Raw genomic sequence first — 21,569 nt, forward strand, 5'->3', positions numbered from 1 at the left:
GTTCTAGTTCCTAGGCATAGACAAAACACTGACCCTGCTTTCAAGTAGCTAACAAAGGAATTGGAGAAAGGATAAGGAAGCCATGTATTCAGAGTCCTATGAAGAATAAGTTCAGGGAGAGGTTGTAACAAAGGACAGACTTAGGGAAAGTACTATGGAAAATTTTAAACAGAGATTTCACAAGTGGCATCTAAATTGGGGATGAAAAGGAGAAAAGAGTGCATTGCTTTTATAGGGAACAGTATGAACAATGGCATGGAAACCAAAGAGGACAGGGCAAGAATGAGGGACATGAGTACAGGATAATATCAAGCCAAAAAGGTGGATTCCAAAGGACCAGATCAGGACTTGATACTGTATTTGACAGGCAATGAGGAACTACATACAGAAAGGTATATTAGTAAAACAAGATTATTTAAACTGCAGTGTGAAGGATGTAGTGGAGAAGGAAAAGCCAATTTGGAGGCTACTACAATGATAAAGGTGAAAAGAAATGACAGCCTGATGTAAGGTAGTGGTTAGGATGGAAGGAAGAGGGATAAGAAATACCACTGAAGCTTCCACAGGACTTAGCAAATGATTGGTTAGGGGGAGCAAAGAAGAGGGAATAAAGTTGATTCAAATTTGTGGTCTTGGGAGCAGGAAAAGTAGTGGAACCCTCCTTGAAAACAAGAGTTGGAGGTTAAGAGCAGGTCTGGGGTCAGGGGCAGAGAGAATGAGGAGGGTAAAGAAGAGAAGGAAGGATGAGTAGTTCAGTTCTGACATTTACTTAGGGTAAGATAATCAGGTAGGAAAAAACTCTTTTAACAACATTCTGAAAAAGGCTTTTATTTTAAATATACTAATTCTTTTTGGTACAGAGAAAATAAAGTCAAGACATTTGGGTTCCAGCTCTTGCTCCGTGATCTGGGTAAGATCTGTGTCTAGTTCTGAGTTCCCTTATCTATAAAATAAAGAACCTGGACTAAATAATTTCCAATGCCCACCTATAACAAACATTCTAGTAGCCTAAATGAGATGTTAAAAACCAGCGGAACGGAGAAGAAGTCTGAGCCAACTGGCTTTGCTTCTTGGAGAGATCATTATTTTGGAACCTGCAGCTTTTCCTAAGTTTGATAAAATTCACAATGAAAGTGAACACTGAACATTTTTATTTGTGTTTTTGAAATCATTACACAATGAACATTTATTTGCTTTCTGAAGGTCATAATACAAAGTTCTTTCTGTATTTCAACTAAAATGACGTTTCGATACAATATAGAAAATTTCACATTCCATTAAACTTTTACTTATCTACTTTTTGATTCACCATGAAGTGTCTTTAATGTATTGTCCTTTCCTACTCAGTTGACGGATTGTACAAAAACTCTCAGTTAAAGGTTCAACAGAAATATAATGAAGCTAAAAATGAATATGAAAGTTGAAATCCTACTGCCTTTGTTCAATGTTAGCCATGGCTCTTTTACTCATCAAAACAAAGCAATGACCCAAAAGGTCAAATACACTCAATGTTTCATATAGCCAAAACCTTTCCAAAGTTAACACTGGAGAAATATTGAGGAAAAACACTGAAATTCATTTATTTGAGACAATTTTGAAAAGAACAGCAGGCAAACATATGAATAACAAATTGGGAACCATCATACCTTTTCAGAACTTTCCACAAGCGAGTGGGAAAAAAAGGGGAATTACCAAAAATTGATATTTTTAACCAGAAAATTCTGTGGTTGGTGTGTAGGTTAATTTACTTTTTAACAAATCCATAGTATTTGCAACATGTCAAAATTATTTGACATGGTATTTGGCATGGTATATGACATATATGGAAGTAAATCTCTATCTCATGATTAATAATGCCACCATTTGCATATATGACTTTAAACAATAATTCCCTGCTTATCTATGAGATATTTTACCTCCTCAAAGTGAAGATAGGAAACAATTATTTTGTATAACACACTTAAATTTTGTCAAGGAAAAGACAGGCTTGGAAGTTGAGGAGCTAAGCCATGAGAGATGACTAAGTGCAAAAATGCAGGTATGACATCATTCTTTTTAAACAGACTATAACCTAGTTTTGTAAAACTTGTTTATTTATTGTTTATTCCAAAGGCCAAAAATTTAGAAGGACTCCATTTTCCTTTTATAAATAAGGACTTATCTACTAGCTGACCAGTTTTACAAGCTAGGTTTGCTTAAAGTGTGACATCTCTGTCTTTCAAGTGAGCAAAGTCATTTTGGCTGGAGATGAAATAAGCCATGGGACATGTCTTTCATGGAGAAAAGATGCCAAGTCCTTCAGATGTCTAAGTGGGTTTTCCTATCTTCAGGTTTATTGCCCTATATTAACATTTAAATGAAAGTTTTCCAAATTGAAAAAGGAAAATAACCATTTTTAATCTTGGTTTAAATTTTTCATAAATGAGTGAAAAAACTAGGAAAAGCCCATCTGGTTTGCTTTAATCCTTTTAAAAGGAGATTTTTTTTTTTTTTACCCCAAACCATAAAGTTTTATTTCTAATTTACAGATGTTCCCATTTGTTTCTATAACTTCTACAACTCTTTAAAGACAAGAATAAGGATAAAAATGCTGCTGAAAGCCAGCCTTATATAATATGAGCACCCATATATAATGTGACACCCTGTGTCTCCAACTATTTCTCTGAAATTGTGAACAACAAACTATCCAACCTCACAAAGTTGCAGTAAAGACTGTAATGAGAATGTTATGAAAAGGGAATGGAAAAGTATGGAAGGCTATATTAAAGAAAATTCATAGCAAAAAAAAAAAAAATACTGTTTCTTTTCTGAACATTCTGCTCTTCAACTTTTGCCTGAAGCTACCATTTCAGAATTGTAGGCCTTAGATCTTAACCATAAGCTCTCTGTGGGCACTAAGAATCATGACACCACAGTGACCCCCATGAGATGGGGTAACAGTTTCTAACTGTAAGGGACTCTGGAGGAGGTCAAGTCCAGCCTCTTTATTTTACAGACAAGGAAAGAGAAGCACAGAAAATATAAGAGACTCGCCCAGTGTCACATAGCTAATGTCTGAAATGGGATTTCCCACCAGCCTTTCTGACTCCAAGTTCAGTGCCCTCTCACTCTACTATGTTGCCTCTATCTCCAATAGAGATAAAGTGTTTCATTATTAGTAAAACAAAACAAAACAAAACCCACACACAACAAACAGTCTTAATATACATCTTCAATCACTGGGAGGACTAAGTGGAGAAATAAAGGTAGATTTTCAAATGACCTAGAATATCTACTATCAGGGTGTGGTTAATGAAGACATGGAAACCTGATGGGATCTAAAACTACAAAGTATTACTCTTAAGTGTGGAGTTTGAGGAATTCAAGAGGGAACTACAAGAAATAAGCATCTGTTATATGCTCAAGAACATGCGTGAATCTTAGAAACAAATCTATATCTAAAGTACAAGAAAGATAAATAGATTGCCTTAAATTATCAATATCCTCTGCCCCAGCAATATCACTCTTAGATTCGTTTCCAAAAATGGCTAAGATAAAAGGAAAAGAACTTGTATGGTCTAAAATATTTATAGCAACTCTCTTTGTGGTGGCAAAGAAGTGGAAATTGCTGCAATGTCCATCAATTTGGGAACAGCTGAACAAGTTCTGGAATATGATGATAGTGATGGAATATTACTGTACTAGAAATGATAAACTCCATGATTTTAGAAAACCATGGAGAGACTTGCATGAAAAAATTATGAGGGAAATGAGCAGAACCAAGAGAATGATATAAACAGTAACAGCAATATTGTTTTAAAAACTTTTGAGTGAATAAATTATTTTGTCTACTGAACACTGAAGCTAATTTACAGAGCACACATGAAGAAAGATCCTATCTGAATTCAGACAAAGAATCAATAAAGAAAAGAATGTGTGGAATAAATTTGTGTCTAATGGGACTCATCAGGGGAGGGAGGGAGAGGGGAAGAAGAATGGAAGGGAAGAAAAGAAAAATAATTTACACAATAATTTTATTGTATATTTGAAAGAATACCAAGTTCTGCATAGAAGATTTGCAGTTTTATGTACAATCATCTTCTTTCTTTTATTATGGTTGTTTTATTCCATAAGTTAATTTCTTTAAAAAAAAAAGAAAAATGAAAGAAAAAAAAGAGAACATGGAAGTAGTTCCTGTGTCAGTGATGGAGAAAGTAGGAGAGCAAATAGAGGATGCTAAGTCTCCTAAAGTTGAAGGTTCTTCAGTTTAGAGTTTTAAGCAGAAAAGAAATTAGGTTTGACCAGGTCAATCAAGCCTTAAAACTGCTTTGACAAAGGTGGAGAGAAATTGCCTGTTTCAAAAAGAAATATTTTAGAATGAAAAACAAGTTTAACAAGAGTTTTCAAACAGTAAACCTTTTTCTAAATGGTAGAATAAGGGGGGGGGGGGGGGAGAGGGGAAGAAGAGGGGGGTGGAGAAGGCCTTACTATAGAAAGAAGAGGATCATGGGCTATTCTTTATAAGGAAACTTTTTTCCTAAAATGTTGGATATTCTATATGTTTCAACTGATACCTCTAGAAACAGAAAGACCAGATCCTATCATGTCTACTGAATTAGCAATTTGTTTTATATAAGAAATTCTGGATTAGAATTGCTATCAGTGGGGCAGTTAGGTGGTGCAGTAGAGAGAGCATCAGGAGGACCTGAGTTCAAATCTAGCCTCAGACATAATACTTCCTAGCTAGGTGACCCTGGGCAAGTCACTTAACCCCAATTGCCTCAGCAAAAAAAAAAAAAAAAAAAGAAAGAAAGAAAAGAATTCTACAAGCAAATATTTCAGGGAAACACTCACATCCAAGCCAATGGCATAGTCTGATCATGACAATACTAGCCTCCAAGTAAACAAGCCTACATTTGACCATTTGCAGAGCTGTTGAGTTTGGAAAACAATGACTTTTTTTTTAATTTGTGAAACTAAAAACTCTAAGGACTCCTCTAGAAAATCCCATAATTATTAAAGAAAAAAATAAATTAAGTGAAGAACTATTAATTCCTTCCAATAATACACCTGGAAAATGGAGTTAAGGTTAATCTAAGCTAGACATATAAGACTGAAGCAGTAAAATATTTGGCAGTAGAACCAGGATTGAGAGATTTTAAAAGGAACTTAAAGCTTCAGTCCAAAATCTCAATTAAGAAAGCTGATCACCTGATTTTTCTTCAGCAGCATGATTAATGTGGAAATATGTTTAGGAAAATTGTACATGTTTAACCTACACTGGATTACTTGCTGTCTAGGGGAGGGAGGAGGAAGTGAAAAAGGAAGAAAAATTTGGAACACAAGGTTTTACAAGGGTGAATGTTGAAAACTATCTTTACATGTATTTTGAAAAATAAAAAGCTATTAGAATAAAAAAACTATCTAAAAAAAGAAAGCTAATCACTTAAAAAAAAATTCACACTACATGAAATATTTTCTATCCCTATATTTCTTCTTCAGTTATGAGTTTTAAAACTGTTGACAGCAAGTCAGCATAAATGTATCCTCATTTCCTCCTGACTAAAAAGGTTCCAGAATTCTGAAGGATCTAAAAAATGAAGTATTCACAGAAATGGTGGCTATTTTTAACCTCTGTAATAGTATTCAGAGGCACTTAATCTGAATAAAATTTATTGAGAAATTTAATCAAAAGAGTTGTTTAAATTTTGCTTGGAATAACATAGAAGATCATGTTCTTTGTAGTTATTATACAGCCAAATATCTTAGGTTTGGATGTATTTTTTTCCAAAAGTTCAGGAAGTAAATAGCCATTGAACAAAAGCAGTTATCATTTCATCAGAACATGAATGCCAACACATACAAAGTTGTTAACATTCCATGTTCAAATATGTACTAAACTTAATTTTTACAAAGGTCACATGCATAGGAACCCCATTGTAAGTGCACTATTGATAAGCTTATTTATAAACAGAATGCGCTATAGGGGATAACTCTCCATGAACAGATATGTTGTTTAAATATGACATTGATACTATGAAATGTTTGATTAACTCCAAAAAGAGGAGGAAAAAAAAAAAACTACAATACCTTTGAAGTTGGGTAAAGTTTAAAATGAGGCTGAATAATCAAGAACACATTGTAAATTTATGGGAAAAAAAAAAAAGGGGGGGGGGGGGGACAAATACCCTGAAAGCTACATGTGCATCGCTGAGAAGTGGTCCCTCTATTTCGACGATATTCATGCTTGCCTCTCCAGCCATCAGGTGTACGCTTGCTTCCATGCTCTCTACTGAACTCTGACATGCTGCACTCTCCCCTGGGTTTAGTGCTTTTGCAAGGGTGTCAAATGCCCTACAATGAGAGATCTCAAGTAGTGAGCAATGCCAAATTCCATAACAGAAAGAAATACATATAAAATTCAGATGCTACAGCTTTAGTATGGCATCATTTTTAAAAATAGCACCTTAGGGCAAAACTGCCAATTTTCCTTTAGGCAACCATCCAAAAAGGCAAAAAGTCATATATAAGGACACATTTTTGTGAACTACACATATGCTAAAAATACCAACAAAAATTTTGAGGCCTTTTTAAGAAATATAAATTAAAGGAAAAGTTATTCTTCAAAACCTGGGGTCAAGATAAGATACATAAAATGTTTTATAGATTGCAAAGTTAATAATAATGATAATATCATTTTTGAACAGCTCTAATTTTTAAGAAAGTTCCTTTTCATTGAGCTTCAATTTGATTTACTAAACTGATTCAAGGGTCACATTTTTAGTCCCTGATACTCTATGCAGTACAGTTCATCACTACTTCACACGACTGCCTTCAAATAACTAAATTATTGCACTTGAAAAATGCTATCTACTAAGTCTTCCTTTCTTCAGATTAAATTTCTCATGACACTCAATTGCCCAGATTGTTTTTTAGAATAGACATTTTAGGAATAAGAAATTCATTCAGTCACTTTTGTATTAAAGCACCTTAAGGCATGGTTTTCTCAATATTTTGAATAATACAGAGAGAGATATTAAAAAGCCCCAATTAGCTCTCTAAAACCTTATACATTGACTTTGAACTTTTAAGTAAAAAACTGGACTTTAGTAGTAGATTTTTTAAAAAGTAATTTTCAAAAATAGATGGAAAATAGATTTGAAAGATTTTGTAGTATTATTCATAACCTGGAAAAATACTGTTTGTTTGTTTTTTTAAACTAGTTCTTTCTTCCCCCAAAAGATTATAAATGAAAACTTCATGGAAAAACATTTTACTCTACAGTGTCAAGAGACAATAAACATTTCCAGAAATGACAGAAAAGAAAATCGGCCTTAGGAGCTGAGATTTTGGTTTAAATTCTGAATGTGTGCCTACTATTAATGTGACCTTGGGATAATCATTTACTACTCTGAATCTCAATTTTCTTCTCTGTAAAACGAGGAGGTTGGACTTGATGGCTTCTGAGGTCCCTTCCAGATCTAAATCTATGATATTATGATTACTTTCCTTTTAACACAGACATATGGACAAAATGATATGGTTAATTAACTGTTCTAAAAGACTAGAACTAATTATCCCCCTGGAAAAAGTAAAAGAACTTTTAAAGTTTTTCCAATGTTTCTCACATATTCACTTTACTATCATTATCTAGTGAAAAAAAATTGTTATATTTTACTACACTGTATAAGATGAAATTTTTCTCTAAGTGCTCAATGTTCCTCATATGCCAGATACGTGTATAAGCTTCACAAATCTTTTTGAACAGACTTTCTTGTTTCCTTGTGTACATTTTATAAAATGAAACTTATTAATATGATTCTTGCTGAAAATACATCAAATAGTGATATTTCTCCTTTAGTAGTCTAACAGAAGCTTTACCTTGTCACGTCGTTGCTGCTCTGCATCTCATGCTGAATGTCTGATAATGATGTGTCTCCATTACTTAAGCTTTCAATCATTGAGAGCTCAGGGCTACTTTGTGAAATGTCCTTTGTTTTGCCAAGATTTGCTAATGATGTTACCACACTGGCCAAGGTACTTAAATCTCCCTGACATGATTCAACCTTTAAAAAAATCAAAAGGAAATAATATATATTAGTAACCTCCTCTTTCTGGCATTCATGAATTTCAACCTCTGAAATATACAAGTTTAGCTTCTAAAATATAGAGAAACATAGTAGATTAATGAATGTAAATTCTAAATTAAAAACAACAGCCCCAAAGTTAGAAGTACTCGCACATAATTATGGATGAGAGTAAAACCCAGAAACCATCCCAGAATCTTAGAATTGTAATATAGCTGACATTTTATAAAGTGCTTCTTCCAGAATAACTTGTGAGGTAGTTAAGCATGAATATTTTAATATCCATTTTATAGATGACGTTAAGTGTCTTCCTTAAAGTCCTATCACTCTTAATGTCAGAGATGGAGTTCCAAGTTCCAAGGCTGCCATGAGATGCCAGAAGCTATCCAGTCCAATTCATACCTGCACAAAAATCCACACAGCTGATAAGAAGTAATCCAAACTTTTCTTGAAGACCTTTAAGCAGAGGGAAAGAAGTCTGCTCCCTTCTCAGGAAGCCCAATTAACTTTTAGATAGTAAAGGTTTTTCTACACAAAACAGAAATAGAATTCTATTGTCTTAGTTCTGCTTTCTGGAACCAAGAAGAAAAACAGGGCTTATCTCACTTCTACATGCCAGTTTCTGGGGAATGAAAAAGGCAATGAGATTGGAATCGGATGTCATGGGTTTAAATGCTGGTTCTGTGAAATTCACTACTTCTGTAACCTTGGGTAAAATGTTCAAACACTCTGGAGTCCCATTTTCTAATCTATCAAATTAGGAGACTGAGACAAATCTCTGAGATCCCTTCTAGATTTAATTTATGATATTATGATCTTACCTGAAAATGGCCATCATGTCCCTCTCCTATACAAATCTGTCTTCCAGATGATAAAAATGCCCAATATGCATTTTATGAGAAAAGTCCTCTTACAATGAAAATAAAAAAGCTTACCTACTGACTGAAAATGACAGTGGATTGCTCTATGTATATGTGTGGGTGTGTGTCTGTGGGGTAGGAGGACTATGTGTGTTTAGGTGAAGGAAATTGGGGGGAGGAGGAGTAAGAGGGACACAATCCTTGAAAAACAAAGGGTCAATTAATGAAGGAATAATTTACTTTTCAATCTCTACTAAAAAAAAACTACCAGACTGAGTGTAAATCATATCTTAGGCTCGGTAGTCAAAGAGTTTGGGATTTCTTCATTTATCTAAGAGAAAAATTCTGATTTCCTAATCTAAGACTCAGGGAGTGCTCGACTTATTTCTACTGAACAGCTCAATTTATTTTTACTAAACAGAGTTCTTGTATACAATATATTTTTATGTTGAATTTTCAAATTATTGCTGCCAAAGATTCTTAAAAGAAGGTAGCTTTTGATTGTATTTGGGTACAATCATTTTTTAATTCTAAGATATATGTGAAGATGCCCAATGAACAAGGATCTATTTGCCTAATCACTACTTACAGAAATAAACTTTCAGTGATTGGCATCTTAAAATCTTAGTCCTCCCAAGCTCATTTTCTAACCAGCTTAAAAATTTACATTGCCTTTAAAAAAGATTTATGCCTAGCTTTAACAATTTGGTTCATTTTACTTTTCTCTTTTGGTCTCCTCAAAGTCTTAGAAAATGAATCTTGCAATCATTCTTCTAAATTGCAGTCATCATCCAAATCACATTCAAATCTCATTTTCATTCCTTATTCAACTGTCAGTATTGCTTGATATTTTGTAATAAGCAATATATAGTTATTTCACATTCCAAGAATCTTTCTACTTGAAATACTGGTAATTATAAAGCATGGTAGCACTCTTAATAACGATAAAGAATGCAAAAAGAACATTAATAAATTTTAATAGCATTTCTAAATTGAAAGGAAAACTTTTCTTGTGGAGTAACAAACATTTCTTTTAGCCACTTAGAGAATCCATTCACTGAAAACAAGTATTTATTTATTAAGCACTTACTTTGTGTTAGATGCTGGAGCTACAAAGACAAAATGAGAAAGAGCCTATCCTCAAGAAGGTTGTATTCTACATATGGAATACAACATTTACGCACATAAATACATTATTTGAGGAGGGAGAGCCAATGAGGAAAGGCTTCCTTTGGAAGGTGATACCTGAACTTTAGATCTAAAGGAAAATAAAGTTTCTTGGATGCAGAAATGAATTGGAAGGATGTTCTGTGCATGGTGGACAGTCTGTGAAACAACATGGAAAAGGGATTTGGGGAAAATGTAGAGTGCATGAAGAGAAGGAGAGTAATGTAAAGGAAAAATGGAAGGAGTAGTTGGAGGAAATCTATGAAAACCATTTGTTGCCAAATTGAGGAGTCTATATTTTATCTTAGAGGCAACAAGCAAACACAACATTGCCAGCCTTGGGCACCACATCATAGCTGAGAAAATCACATCATAGCTGAAGTTTGAGTTGGGAAGAAGATAAAATGGGAGAAGTCTGATGAGAAGGCTACAGGAAGCATCCAGGCAAAAGAGGAAGATGAAATGAATCAGGGTGTTGCTGTATGAGTTGAGAGTCATGAACTCCAACGGTTCCATGATGACGCTGAGATCAAAAATGAATTCTATTTAACTCTTAAATCCCTCCACAAACAAGCCCTAATTTCTCTCTCCACACTTGTTTCTTATTACTTCTCTTCACACACTCAGGAATCCAGCCAAATCAGGCTTCTGAGTATGATAACGGCCATAAACAAGGAAGGCAAACTTGTCTCAAGGAAACATCGAAGTAGCCTGAGGGAGAGACGGGGGCAAGCAGCATGGACCAGACAAGTTGAATCATCATGGCCATGATCACTATCTCCCCTCAGACCCTAAGCCCAAGAGCTTTGGGAAGAGCAAAGCTTCCAGTGCACCACCCTCAGCCATCATCCTGGGAAGCAGGCCAGGCACACACACAGCCTGGCACTAGCTCCTCTCAAGCTATAGCAGCAGCCACTGCAGATTCAAAAAGACAAAGTTCTATCACCAGTCCTCGGCTCTGTCAAATGGCTCAACATCAGAAAGTGATAGGATTTTATCAGTGGAGAGGCTCCTAAAGAGGCAGGACCACTGGCTTGGCTGCTGCACTGAAGGACCATGGAACCTTTTTGTCTGACCTGCAGCTGAAACCTTCTAGGGGTTTTCTTTCCCATTAAAGTGTGGACTCAGGAAGAGCAGGGACTGCTCAGCTTTCTGATTTGTGGTGCCAAAGCTTGGCACAGAGCTCTGTGCTTAAGTGCTTAATACACACTTTATTCATTCACTCTACCTTCCCATGTGATAGCCCCTCCCCTCTCAGGTCTCCATGCCTTTGCACCTGTCTGTCCCCCAGGCCTGGAACACAAGGTTCTCCTCACCTTGATCCCAGGATTTCTTGCTTCAAGGCACAGCTTAAATACTATCTTCTCAATGAAGTATTTGCAACACTCTTAAGTGCTGATGCCTTTCCCCCAAAGGTATTTTCTAATTAATGGCTATGTATTTATTCCTTTTATATTTATTCTGTGTGCATCCTTGTCTCTCCATTAGAAGCAAAATTCCCTGAGAACAGAGATTGTTCAGTTCTTTGTATCTGTATCTCCAAAGTCTAACATAAGCCTCCTGGAGAAACTGATGCCAAGATGCAAAAGTAATGGAAAATTCTCAAAACTTTGGACAGTAACTCTAATTTAGTCTTGAGTAGTTACCTACTCACCTTATCAGGGGTCATCAGCATGGCTGATTCTGATTTGATTCCAGACTGATGAATATTCACAAACATTCCAGAATCCAGTAGCCCCGCAGACCTGGTGTAACAAACAGGCACATCAGCCCTTTTCCTCTGGGAGGAAAGACAAGCAAAAAATGATTTCACGTGTACAGGCTTTCACACCACAACACACCATACCTGGTTGTTTCATTATCTGTTACAAAAGTTGGAGTTGCAGCCAATGGACTTCGGAGATCTTTTCGGATGTAAATTTTTTCTGTTGAAGCTGCACAATTGGAAGATTTTTCTCTTGATACTTCAATAGGTTTCCTTTCACACTGTACAGCTGGGGGGGGGACGGGAGGGGGAGAATTAAACAATTATATCACAACTGAGAACTTCTGAAATTATAAGTGTGGAAGAGATGATCAAAACAGAGGAAACAATAGAGGAAATGAAACTGACAGAGAACCCCAAAACATAAGAAATTAGCTTCAATTATCTCCCCCTTTATTCAACAAAGCTATCTTACAAAAAATTTACTCTAACACACCAATTTCATCTGAATACATGAGAGAGAGGGTAAAAAAAGAATTTGAATAAGGAGGTAGAAAAGAAGCAATCTGGGAGCTGGGAGTCCTACCACCCAAGCCAAGGAAGGATAAGGTATCTAAAGAAAAAAAAGAAAAAAAAGAAAAGAAAAGAAAAGAAAAAAAAGGAAAGAAAAAGGGGAAGGTGGCCAAAAGTACCAAATGCTCACAGTAGAGTCCAGAATGAGAACAGAAAAAAATATATATATATATGGATTTAATAACATGGAGATCACTAGTAACTTTCTTTGCAGGGATGTGGAAGGAGCAATTTTTTAACAGAGAAATGAATGGAAGACAAGACAGGGAGTGGTTTAGTTTTCTTCAATACATTTATCAATAAAAGGGAGAAGAGACATGGGATAGTAGTTCCATCAAAAGTCAAGAGAGAGAACAAGAGAGAGCTTCAAGATAGACTAGAGGAGGATGACTGATGTAGTGAGCTTCTAGGGGAAGTAAAATGCGGCAGCATGATTAAAATTACAAGAAGAATTAGCCTTAGTAAGGAATAGGCAAAGGGAGGCAGAGGAAGGGATGGGGAAAAATGATGACAAGTATCAAGGTAGAGAAAAAATGAGATAAATCACATTAAATGGCCCCTAGCTTCTCCATGAAGTAGGCAGAAGCATCATTTGCTTTAAAGATAGGGCTAAAGCAAAGATTGGGGGCTTGAAAAGACATGAAGAGGTTTGGATTATTTCTATGAGGAATAAAAGAGGATCAAGAAATAATGACTTAACAAAGTTGCTGAGGTGCTGTAACAAATTCATGATGGGTGAAATTAGTATGATCTTGAAACTATTTTCCAGTGATGCTTACTCTCAGAAAAAGAGGAATCAGATGGCTAAATTACATAAGGCTGAGTACTAATAAAGAAGGAAAAGTTGACAGGTGGGGAAAGATGGCATTCTTGAATAGCTGCTAGTAAACGACCAAAATGACAACCAGGAGGATCAAAACTGGGCATAAAAAGGCAACTGAAGTGACCTGGGGACACAGACTAGGAAATAAGGAGGGGTTCCCAGAGGCCAAACTTATAAAGAAAAAGATGACTATTGAGAGAGAAGGAAAAGAGATAAGTAAAGAGATAGGACATCATAGTAAGACCACAGAATCTCAAAGTTACATATGCTAAGGAGACAGAAGAAGTCAAAGCAGGTCCTAGAGATGGGCATGTAGGAGGAGTGATGAGGCCTAGGGTCCGCAAAGGATTCCTTGACAAGATGAATCCTGAAGTCCCCAAGGAAGATGGCCCAAGACAGATTAGAGAAGACTGAGTCAGGTGCTAGTCACTGAAGATGGGCAAGAGACCTAGAAGTGAAGCATCTTGAAATAAAAGAAATCAAACTGGATGGGACAACAGGATAGCATTGATCTGGAAGGTGCTATGACAGAAAAAGTTTGGGAAAGATAATGGGATAGCACAAAGAAACTCTTCTCCTGGACCTGGGGAAAGCCAAGGTCTCCTATTTCATCCAGGAACATCTCCAGTCATCCTGATCTCTATCTGGCCAGTGGACCCAGGAGGCTCTGGAGGGAAAAGTGAGGCAGATGATCTTGTACACCCCTCACTTAAGTCCAAACCACTCATATGTCATGGCATCACTTCCCTGATATCAGAGTTCTCTTCTAGAATGAAGGACAACCTCTGGGGTCAGGAGAGAAATGGGGAAAAAGTGAGAAAAGGAATAGTCTCCATTGGGATGCTGTCCCTCTTCCATCTGCCTGGAGGAATCCCTGGCTTCCTACAAAACTGAACTCTAGTTTTCCTCTTCATGGGGCCCTTCTGAGCTTCTCCTCAGCTAGTGCTTCCTCTGGGCCCCAAAATGATCCTCTATCAATTTGGTGGATACCTTAAATCTACACATTATCTCCTCCATAGAATACTAGCTCCTGGAGGACAGGGACAGTTTGGTTTTGTCTTTGTATTCCCAGCGATTAATATATAGTAGGAACTTCAATAAATAAAACTGACTGACCCTTTGTACAGATCACTATTAGGAGGTAACGGGCACAAACATGACTTGGTCCTTGCCCTCAAGGACCTTGCAGTTTAAAGGAATTTCAAGAACTATTCTATTTCTATGCAGAAACCACATGTCAATCAGAGCAAGAAACTTGGAGTAACCAAGAAAAAGTTAAAGGGTAGAGAGGAGTTTAAAAATAGAGGAGGATCCTAAAGATTAGATGGAAGAAACTAAAGATGCTGTTAGTTACAAGAAACTAAGATTTGTGTAGAGGTTTGGGGAAGGAGAAATAATGGCAGGAAACCGTCTTTTTCAGTAAAAAAAAACTGACATGTTGAAAAAGAAGATTTATTCTGCTTAGTGCCAGAGAGCAGAGTTATGACCAATGGATGAAAGCAGAAGAAAGATTTCTGGCTTCATAAAGAATACATGGGTATGTGGTCTGGTTGGGAGTCTTTGACAGGGAGGGTAATATGACTTATTAAACCAAATATGGTAGACAGTACAATGTGTTCTGCCAAGATTCAGAAAATTTTTTCTTATTACTTGTATGATTTTAGGCAAAGCACTTCCCCTGTTTAGGCTTCAGTAGCTCTTAAATGAGGACACACTAGACAATTGCTAAGGTCTCTTTGAACTCCACCAATCTAAAACTTTCTATGTATATGTAAATTCGGAAACTCAAGATGATCTCAGAATGTAAAATGTTTCCTTGGATTCCTCCTATATAGAAAATGTCCTCTAGATGGTTGCCTAATAGAAATATTATGGAGAATTTACTGTTCGAACTAGGAAGTTGAATTAGATGATTTAAAGTTCCTTCCTAATCCAAGATCCTAGGATCCCCAAAACCTTTGCTTTAAACAGTGGGAAATTTCTAACAAGTAACTTAAATGTTTGACCAGTTTCCCCCTCATTTTGAAAAATTTTCCATTTATGTGACAGGAACTAATCAAAAAAAAAAAAAATACATGTTTATGAATAATTCCAATATTTACAAAGTGCTATTTAAAAAAAAAAAATTAATGATTACCATTTATCTTTTAATCAGCATTCAGGATGACAAACATATCTAACAGTCATACAGTTAGGATTTTAGTACCGGGTTTACTTTGCAAAGTCAATAAATTCAATTCATCAAATATTTCTCCTATTATATGCACCTACTATATGCAAGGCACTGTCCTAGAAAAAATAGTTTCTGTGCTAATACTACAGAACAAATTTCTAATTATTTCCATATATTAACTGAGTGCTTAAATCTTTAAGATAAACCTGAACCATATAAGCTTGAATCATGTAAGCTTGAAGTCTTTCCATATATTAATACAAGTAATCTATAGTTCAGCTTTTTAAAAGATTATCCACATTACTCTCCTACTCATTTCTTTTATAATTCATGCTTATACATACAATCTTGTTTCATTCCAAATGCAATGCATCTCTGTAATCTGCAGTATTGACAACGGTTTCGGTGGTGTTTGTTGATAATACAGTCTTTTGATCCTCGACACGAATAGACTAAATTTTTTCGTATACTTCTTTTAAAAAATCCCTTGCATCCTTCACAGGTTACTGCTCCATAATGACGACCTAGATTAAAAAAAAAAAAAAAAAAAAAGCATGATTCCCTTAAAATTGCTGTAATAACTAAAAAGGGTGCTTTGACAACTAAAATACTGATAATAAAATCTTTAAAATATTGGTTTTAGGAGACAATTTCATTATATATAGAAAACTGATACTTATGACAAAAGGAACATAAATGACATGATATTCAAATGAGATCTATTGATAGCTAAATATGCTACTAATAATTCTTAGGCACTATTGGTTTAGTCACAAATTTTTAAGTAATGTCAAATATATTAATTAATTAATTGCTAAGTAACAGCAACTGAGTCATAAAATTGAATGTGAAAAGGAAAACATACCAACTGATCCTTGAAATAACCCTCCCCCCCAAAAAAAATTAACACATGGTTTCAAAAAAGCTGATTAAATTCTATGCATATTAACATCTTGATTCATTATCACAACTGTATAATTTTAGTACAATAATATACATTCCTTTTCCATTTGAATAATTTATAATAATAAGGAAATAATGAGAATAAAATATAAAATTATAGATATATATTTATAAAAAACATAAAATTCATTGAGCCCAAGAACTCTTCATTTGGAGCATTATCTGGAGTTGTGCAGACTGCAATCTATCTTTACTATATAATCATATTTGACTTTTTTTCTTGACTCTTTCAGAGTACCTATATAGCCTATCAGACTTTCTCTGGTTCTCTTAACATTTTGTGGGTATCAATACCATAGCTAAGGCTGCTCATCAGACCTATCCTCTCTCATTCTGTTTACGCATATAGTCTTTTCTGACCAGATATATCCTTCATAATAATTTTAGCCACAAGTAATCCTTGAAGTCACCTGCAATTGTGATTTTTCTGAGACGATAGTATTCCCTGATTCATAGCTATATAGCCTGCTTATCTTATGTTTAAAAGATGATTAACTAATGGCAAGAAATACTCAAAGTTAATCAAGTATTGCCCAGTTTCCCCAAGGGAATTTAACCCAATCTTTTTCCTATTCAATAAGTAAACCAGCTCACATCCATCATGCAGATGGACTAACTTTATAGGTTGGCCCATCCATAATGTGAGTCATCAGATACTACGCATTCTTTACTCATAAGGCAACCCCTTTTCAATGATCACGATTCATGAATTAAGTCCTGTATTTCTGGGTGGGGGAAGGGTTTCAATACACATGGGACATCTTGCATGCCACTGGTGATGGATCTCCTACTTTAGTTTTTGCTTGGTACAGCTATCTAAGGAGAATAAAGCCTACTCATTGGTATGACTGCCTTATGTCAGCCAAACTTCAGTAACAAATGATGACAAAATCTAAGTCTTCACTATTATTCATTTTCATTTTCAAGAATCAATAGCATTGATGAGCTCTTGGCACATATAACATCAACTTTCTTCCTTAAGTACAGGACTTAATTCATGAATCATGATCATTGAAAAGGGGTTGCCTTATGAGTAAAGAATGCATAGTATCTGATGACTCACATTATGGATGGGCCAACCTATAAAGTTAGTCCATCTGTATGATGGATGTGAGCTGGTTTACTTATTGAATAGGAAAAAGATAGGGTTAAATTCCCTTGGGGAAACTGGGCAATATTTGATTAACTTTGAGTATTTCTTGCCATTAGTTAATCATCCTTTAAACATAAGATAAGCAGGCTATATAGATATGAATCAGGGAATACTATCGTCTCAGAAAAATCACAATAAAATAACATAACCTTTCATCAAGGTGGAAGATTTATATGAACTAATGAAAAATAAAAGAAGTAAAACCAATATAAATTAACAATGTAATTTAAAAAATAATTAAAAACAAGTTGAACTCTTAAGTAGCTGAAAAACCTACAAAAGTGCCAGGAAATTAATATATAATGGTACATTTTTAACACTATTTACAGAGATGCAGTAGATAAGCAGGGCAGAAAACTGATGGGCAGTGGCTAAAGGTTTTTCCTCATTTGTTTTTCTTCGATTCTAAAGTGTTCAATATTTGAGGAGGGAGGAGCCCTGTGTAGAGTGAGAAAAGTTAAATACTGAGAATACAAAGACAAAAATAAAATTCTCTGCCCTCATTTTTAACATACATAATTTAACATACATGTATTGAACACCTACTACAATAGGCCACACATTATCCTAAGCACTAGATATGCAAAGACAATAAAATAGTCCTTTCCTTCTGAGAAACTTAGCTTCCAGTTTGGAATGGAGGGAACAAATACATAAATAGATGCAGAATAAATGATAGATTATGAACAAAATAGACAAAATAGATATGTAGGAAGGGCAGAACTTTCTTGTAGGAGACAGCACTTGGGCTATATCATAAAGAGGGAATCTATGATTCAGAAGTAAAAAGGGAGATCATTCCAGGCATGGTAGACATACAGTTTGAAGATAGAGCATTATGTGGTAGAATGCTCTTTGGCTTTGTGGCTCAGGTTAGGCAAAACAAACATGAATTTTGTAAATGTGGTACTAATAAGTAGACAGAGATACACACACACAATGGCAATCAAAACAGAGACTCAGTTCCACGAGGCCAGGGTCACTCAGGAGAAAGAGATGTGTACAATGGCAAAAACTTTTAAATAGTTTTAGTTGAGAAAAAGTAGATGATGCTGCACATAGGAGGGAGTGTTCCTAATCAGAAGATCACTTATCAACACCAGATTTGGGTGAGGAAGGTTCTTAAAAAGAGACCAGAAATAAGGGTCCAAATCTATAATTGGGAATCCCAGAAGTGGATGTTGACATATAGCCACTGGAATGGGCCAGGAGCTTCATCTTATCAGAAGTTGCAATTTTTTATATGTTTGACATGGTCAGAAAATCAGAATAAGTCAGGATAGTGAAAAAGTACAGATTGGCTGTCAATGTTTCCATGTTTGTGGTCTTAGAACCACTCAGGACTCCATAGTGAAGTAAATCCTATTAATTATCTTAAAACATCAAACAATCACAATTTTGACAGAGGTTCAAAAAGAAGACCTATTGTCCTGACCCTAGAGTATGGAAGGTGTACTGTAAAATAAGAAAGGACAGAAGTAAGATTTTACATTTGACCTCAAGAACCACATACTTGGACTTAAGTAAAATCACTCTGGCAGTTGTGTGGATTATAAACTGAAGTAGGCAGAATCTAGAGGCAAGAAGACTAATTAGTCATTATTATAATCATCCAGGTGAGAAGTAAAAAGAAAATGAACTCAATTTGTGGCAGTATGAGTAAACAAAATGAGTCCAATACAAAAGATAGAGCTGAGATAGAAATTATATGACCATGTATCTGACTGTTCATGCACAGTGAGCAAGAGTAAAAAGAGGAGAAAAATGACCATGTTGTAAACCTCAGTCATCAAAGAATGAAGATGCCTTTAACTTGAAATATGAAAGTTGGAAAGAGAAGTGAGATTGATGGGAAAGATAACGAATTCTCTAGGGAACACTTTGAAAAGAATCTATGACATTCACTTGTCCGTAAATAGCTGGACAGATGAGACCGAAGCCCCAGAGAGAAGCTACGGGTACACATACAGCTCTGTGAATCACCTGCTGAGAGGGGATAAGTAAACTCATGGGAGCTACCAAAAAAAGATTTCTAGACAGAGAAGAGGAACCAGAATGGAGCCTTGGGAATTCCCCACAGTTTAGAAAGAATAATGCCAATGATGAGCTACTCACAAGGATGGAGAAAAAGAACCAATGTCACAAAGACATAGCTAGAAAACAGTAGCCAGGAAGATGGAGTAGTCAAGGAGGAGGACTGAGAAAATTTTACAAATAAAAGACCCCTGGTAGTTCTAGAAAGAGTCATTTCAGGTAACTGACAAAGTCAGAAGCCAAACTGAAAAAGGCTGAGGAGAAGAAACAGAAGAAACAAAGGAACACAGAGATCTGAGGGAGATGCTTAAAGAGTAATATAGTAATGTCTTATAACTGTTTCAAGTTTGGGAAATTTTTGAAGATTGTAGAGGACTCCAAGAGATAGGGAAAGACTGAAAATTAGAGAGAAATGAATGGGGGAAAAAGTCATCAATAAAATTTTTTTTAAAGAAAGTTATAATGATATATACAGGATTAGGAATTTTAAGCCTCTGTTCTTATTTATTGACTGCAAATCATCTTTTCCAATGTATTTTTAGTCATCCTTGTGGCCAGCTGATGACTGACATCACTGAATATCAAGGTTAATACTGATTTAGTGTGGAGGCTCCTGCCGAGTTCTTCATAGCATATCATTTCCTCTTTAACTCTCTAGAACAGAGGCTGGCACACAAGCCACAACATTTATGGTTTGTCTGTTAATGTTTATCAAAAGCAAAGCAAAACAAGATGACTAAGTGTTCTGTGAAATGATGCTTGGTTGCCTTTGGGCACATGGTGAAACCAACATCTCTCTCCAAGGCTAAGCTGTGAGCATGGCTTCAAATCAATTACAACTTCTTTGTCTTCTGGCTTCCATTTACAGCACAAAGCCCAGCACTCACCAAGACTGTATCAAACCCATTGGTCACTGGGCAAAGACCACGCTGCTGTTTGTAGACAAATAAAAAGCTGTGTGATTTTTAGGCATGTTCTGCCCCCTTTCACATTCTGTCCTGGTTATTGTAGAACGAGAGCCATAGGAGGGCACAGGGAAGATCACTGCTTGCTTTTGTCAAGAACCAAGGTCAGCTCTGTACCACAAGGATGACATTTACTCATTTATCAATAGCTGCCTCTTTCTGGGGTGCGCAAAATCAAAAAGCTAGGACAATTCTATCAGGTTTTATTTTTACATTTTTAAAGGAGAAGAAATAAACCAAATTCTTCCATACAACCTCAAATATCATTGTAATATAAAAAATAAAATCTCTAATTCTTATCTCTATCCCTGGACAATTGGAATATTTTCTAATAAATCATTTATAAATGATTTTTTATCTACTTACTTACTTACTTACTTAAGACATGGGTAAACAAAATTTTATCTATGATGGTTAGATGGGCATATCTGATTGTAGGTCGATATAATCACTTTTTAATTTTATAATGTGCAAAACAAACTAAAAACATTCACCATGATGTTAAAAATAGGGTAATCTATACCAGCTCTTTCTATACCCTCCTAATCTAAAATTCTATGATTTTAATAATATAATAATTTAATAAAACAGAATCCCAATTTTTTTGCAGGGCCAACTCACCACCTACCAACTGAATAAATGAAGATTAAATTCATTCTTGGTTTTTAGGTAGCAAATATGAGTTCAGAGTGAAGGAATCATAACTAATATCACATAAAAGAGATTTTTCAGTTCCTATCAATCCATCTACATAAAATGAATGTCAATAAAATGCTTCCATTCCAATGTTTTGTAATCTATTCATATTAAAATTTTCTGAAATGACTCTTTGCAGAATTTTTGGCTTATTTATTTTGATAACTCAAACACTAAATAATAATTTATTCTACTGACAACAAATTAAGGCAGAGCATTCAATTGAACAAATCCATATCAAGTGTCTACTTAAATGATTAAATATCAGATACTACAATTATCACAGAAAAAAAATTATATTAGCTTGAAATGGAGATAGATGAAAAATTAAAGTATCTGCATCTACCAAAGACTATGTTACTAATACAAATAAGAAATTTTAAAAATAGAC

General features: G+C 35.3%; 1 protein-coding gene across 2 annotated transcripts in view; it reads right to left on the reverse strand.

Moving 5' to 3' along the window:
* The window catches only part of NR2C1 (nuclear receptor subfamily 2 group C member 1), a 102,780-nt gene that overhangs the window by 23,034 nt on the left and 58,177 nt on the right, over positions 1 to 21,569 (reverse strand). The window contains exons 5-9 of one of the 2 annotated variants that reach the window (XM_052000843.1): positions 15,712 to 15,891; positions 11,940 to 12,087; positions 11,748 to 11,838; positions 7,861 to 8,045; positions 6,168 to 6,333 (exon numbers count right to left, since the gene is read on the reverse strand). In XM_052000843.1, coding sequence (XP_051856803.1) covers positions 6,168 to 6,333; positions 7,861 to 8,045; positions 11,748 to 11,838; positions 11,940 to 12,087; positions 15,712 to 15,891 — 770 coding nt within the window. The remainder of the gene's footprint in view (positions 1 to 6,167; positions 6,334 to 7,860; positions 8,046 to 11,747; positions 11,839 to 11,939; positions 12,088 to 15,711; positions 15,892 to 21,569) is intronic. The other variant, XM_052000844.1, reaches the window with a different exon arrangement.

Source organism: Antechinus flavipes, chromosome 5, assembly GCF_016432865.1.
Source record: "Antechinus flavipes isolate AdamAnt ecotype Samford, QLD, Australia chromosome 5, AdamAnt_v2, whole genome shotgun sequence".
NCBI classification, from domain to species: domain Eukaryota; kingdom Metazoa; phylum Chordata; class Mammalia; order Dasyuromorphia; family Dasyuridae; genus Antechinus; species Antechinus flavipes.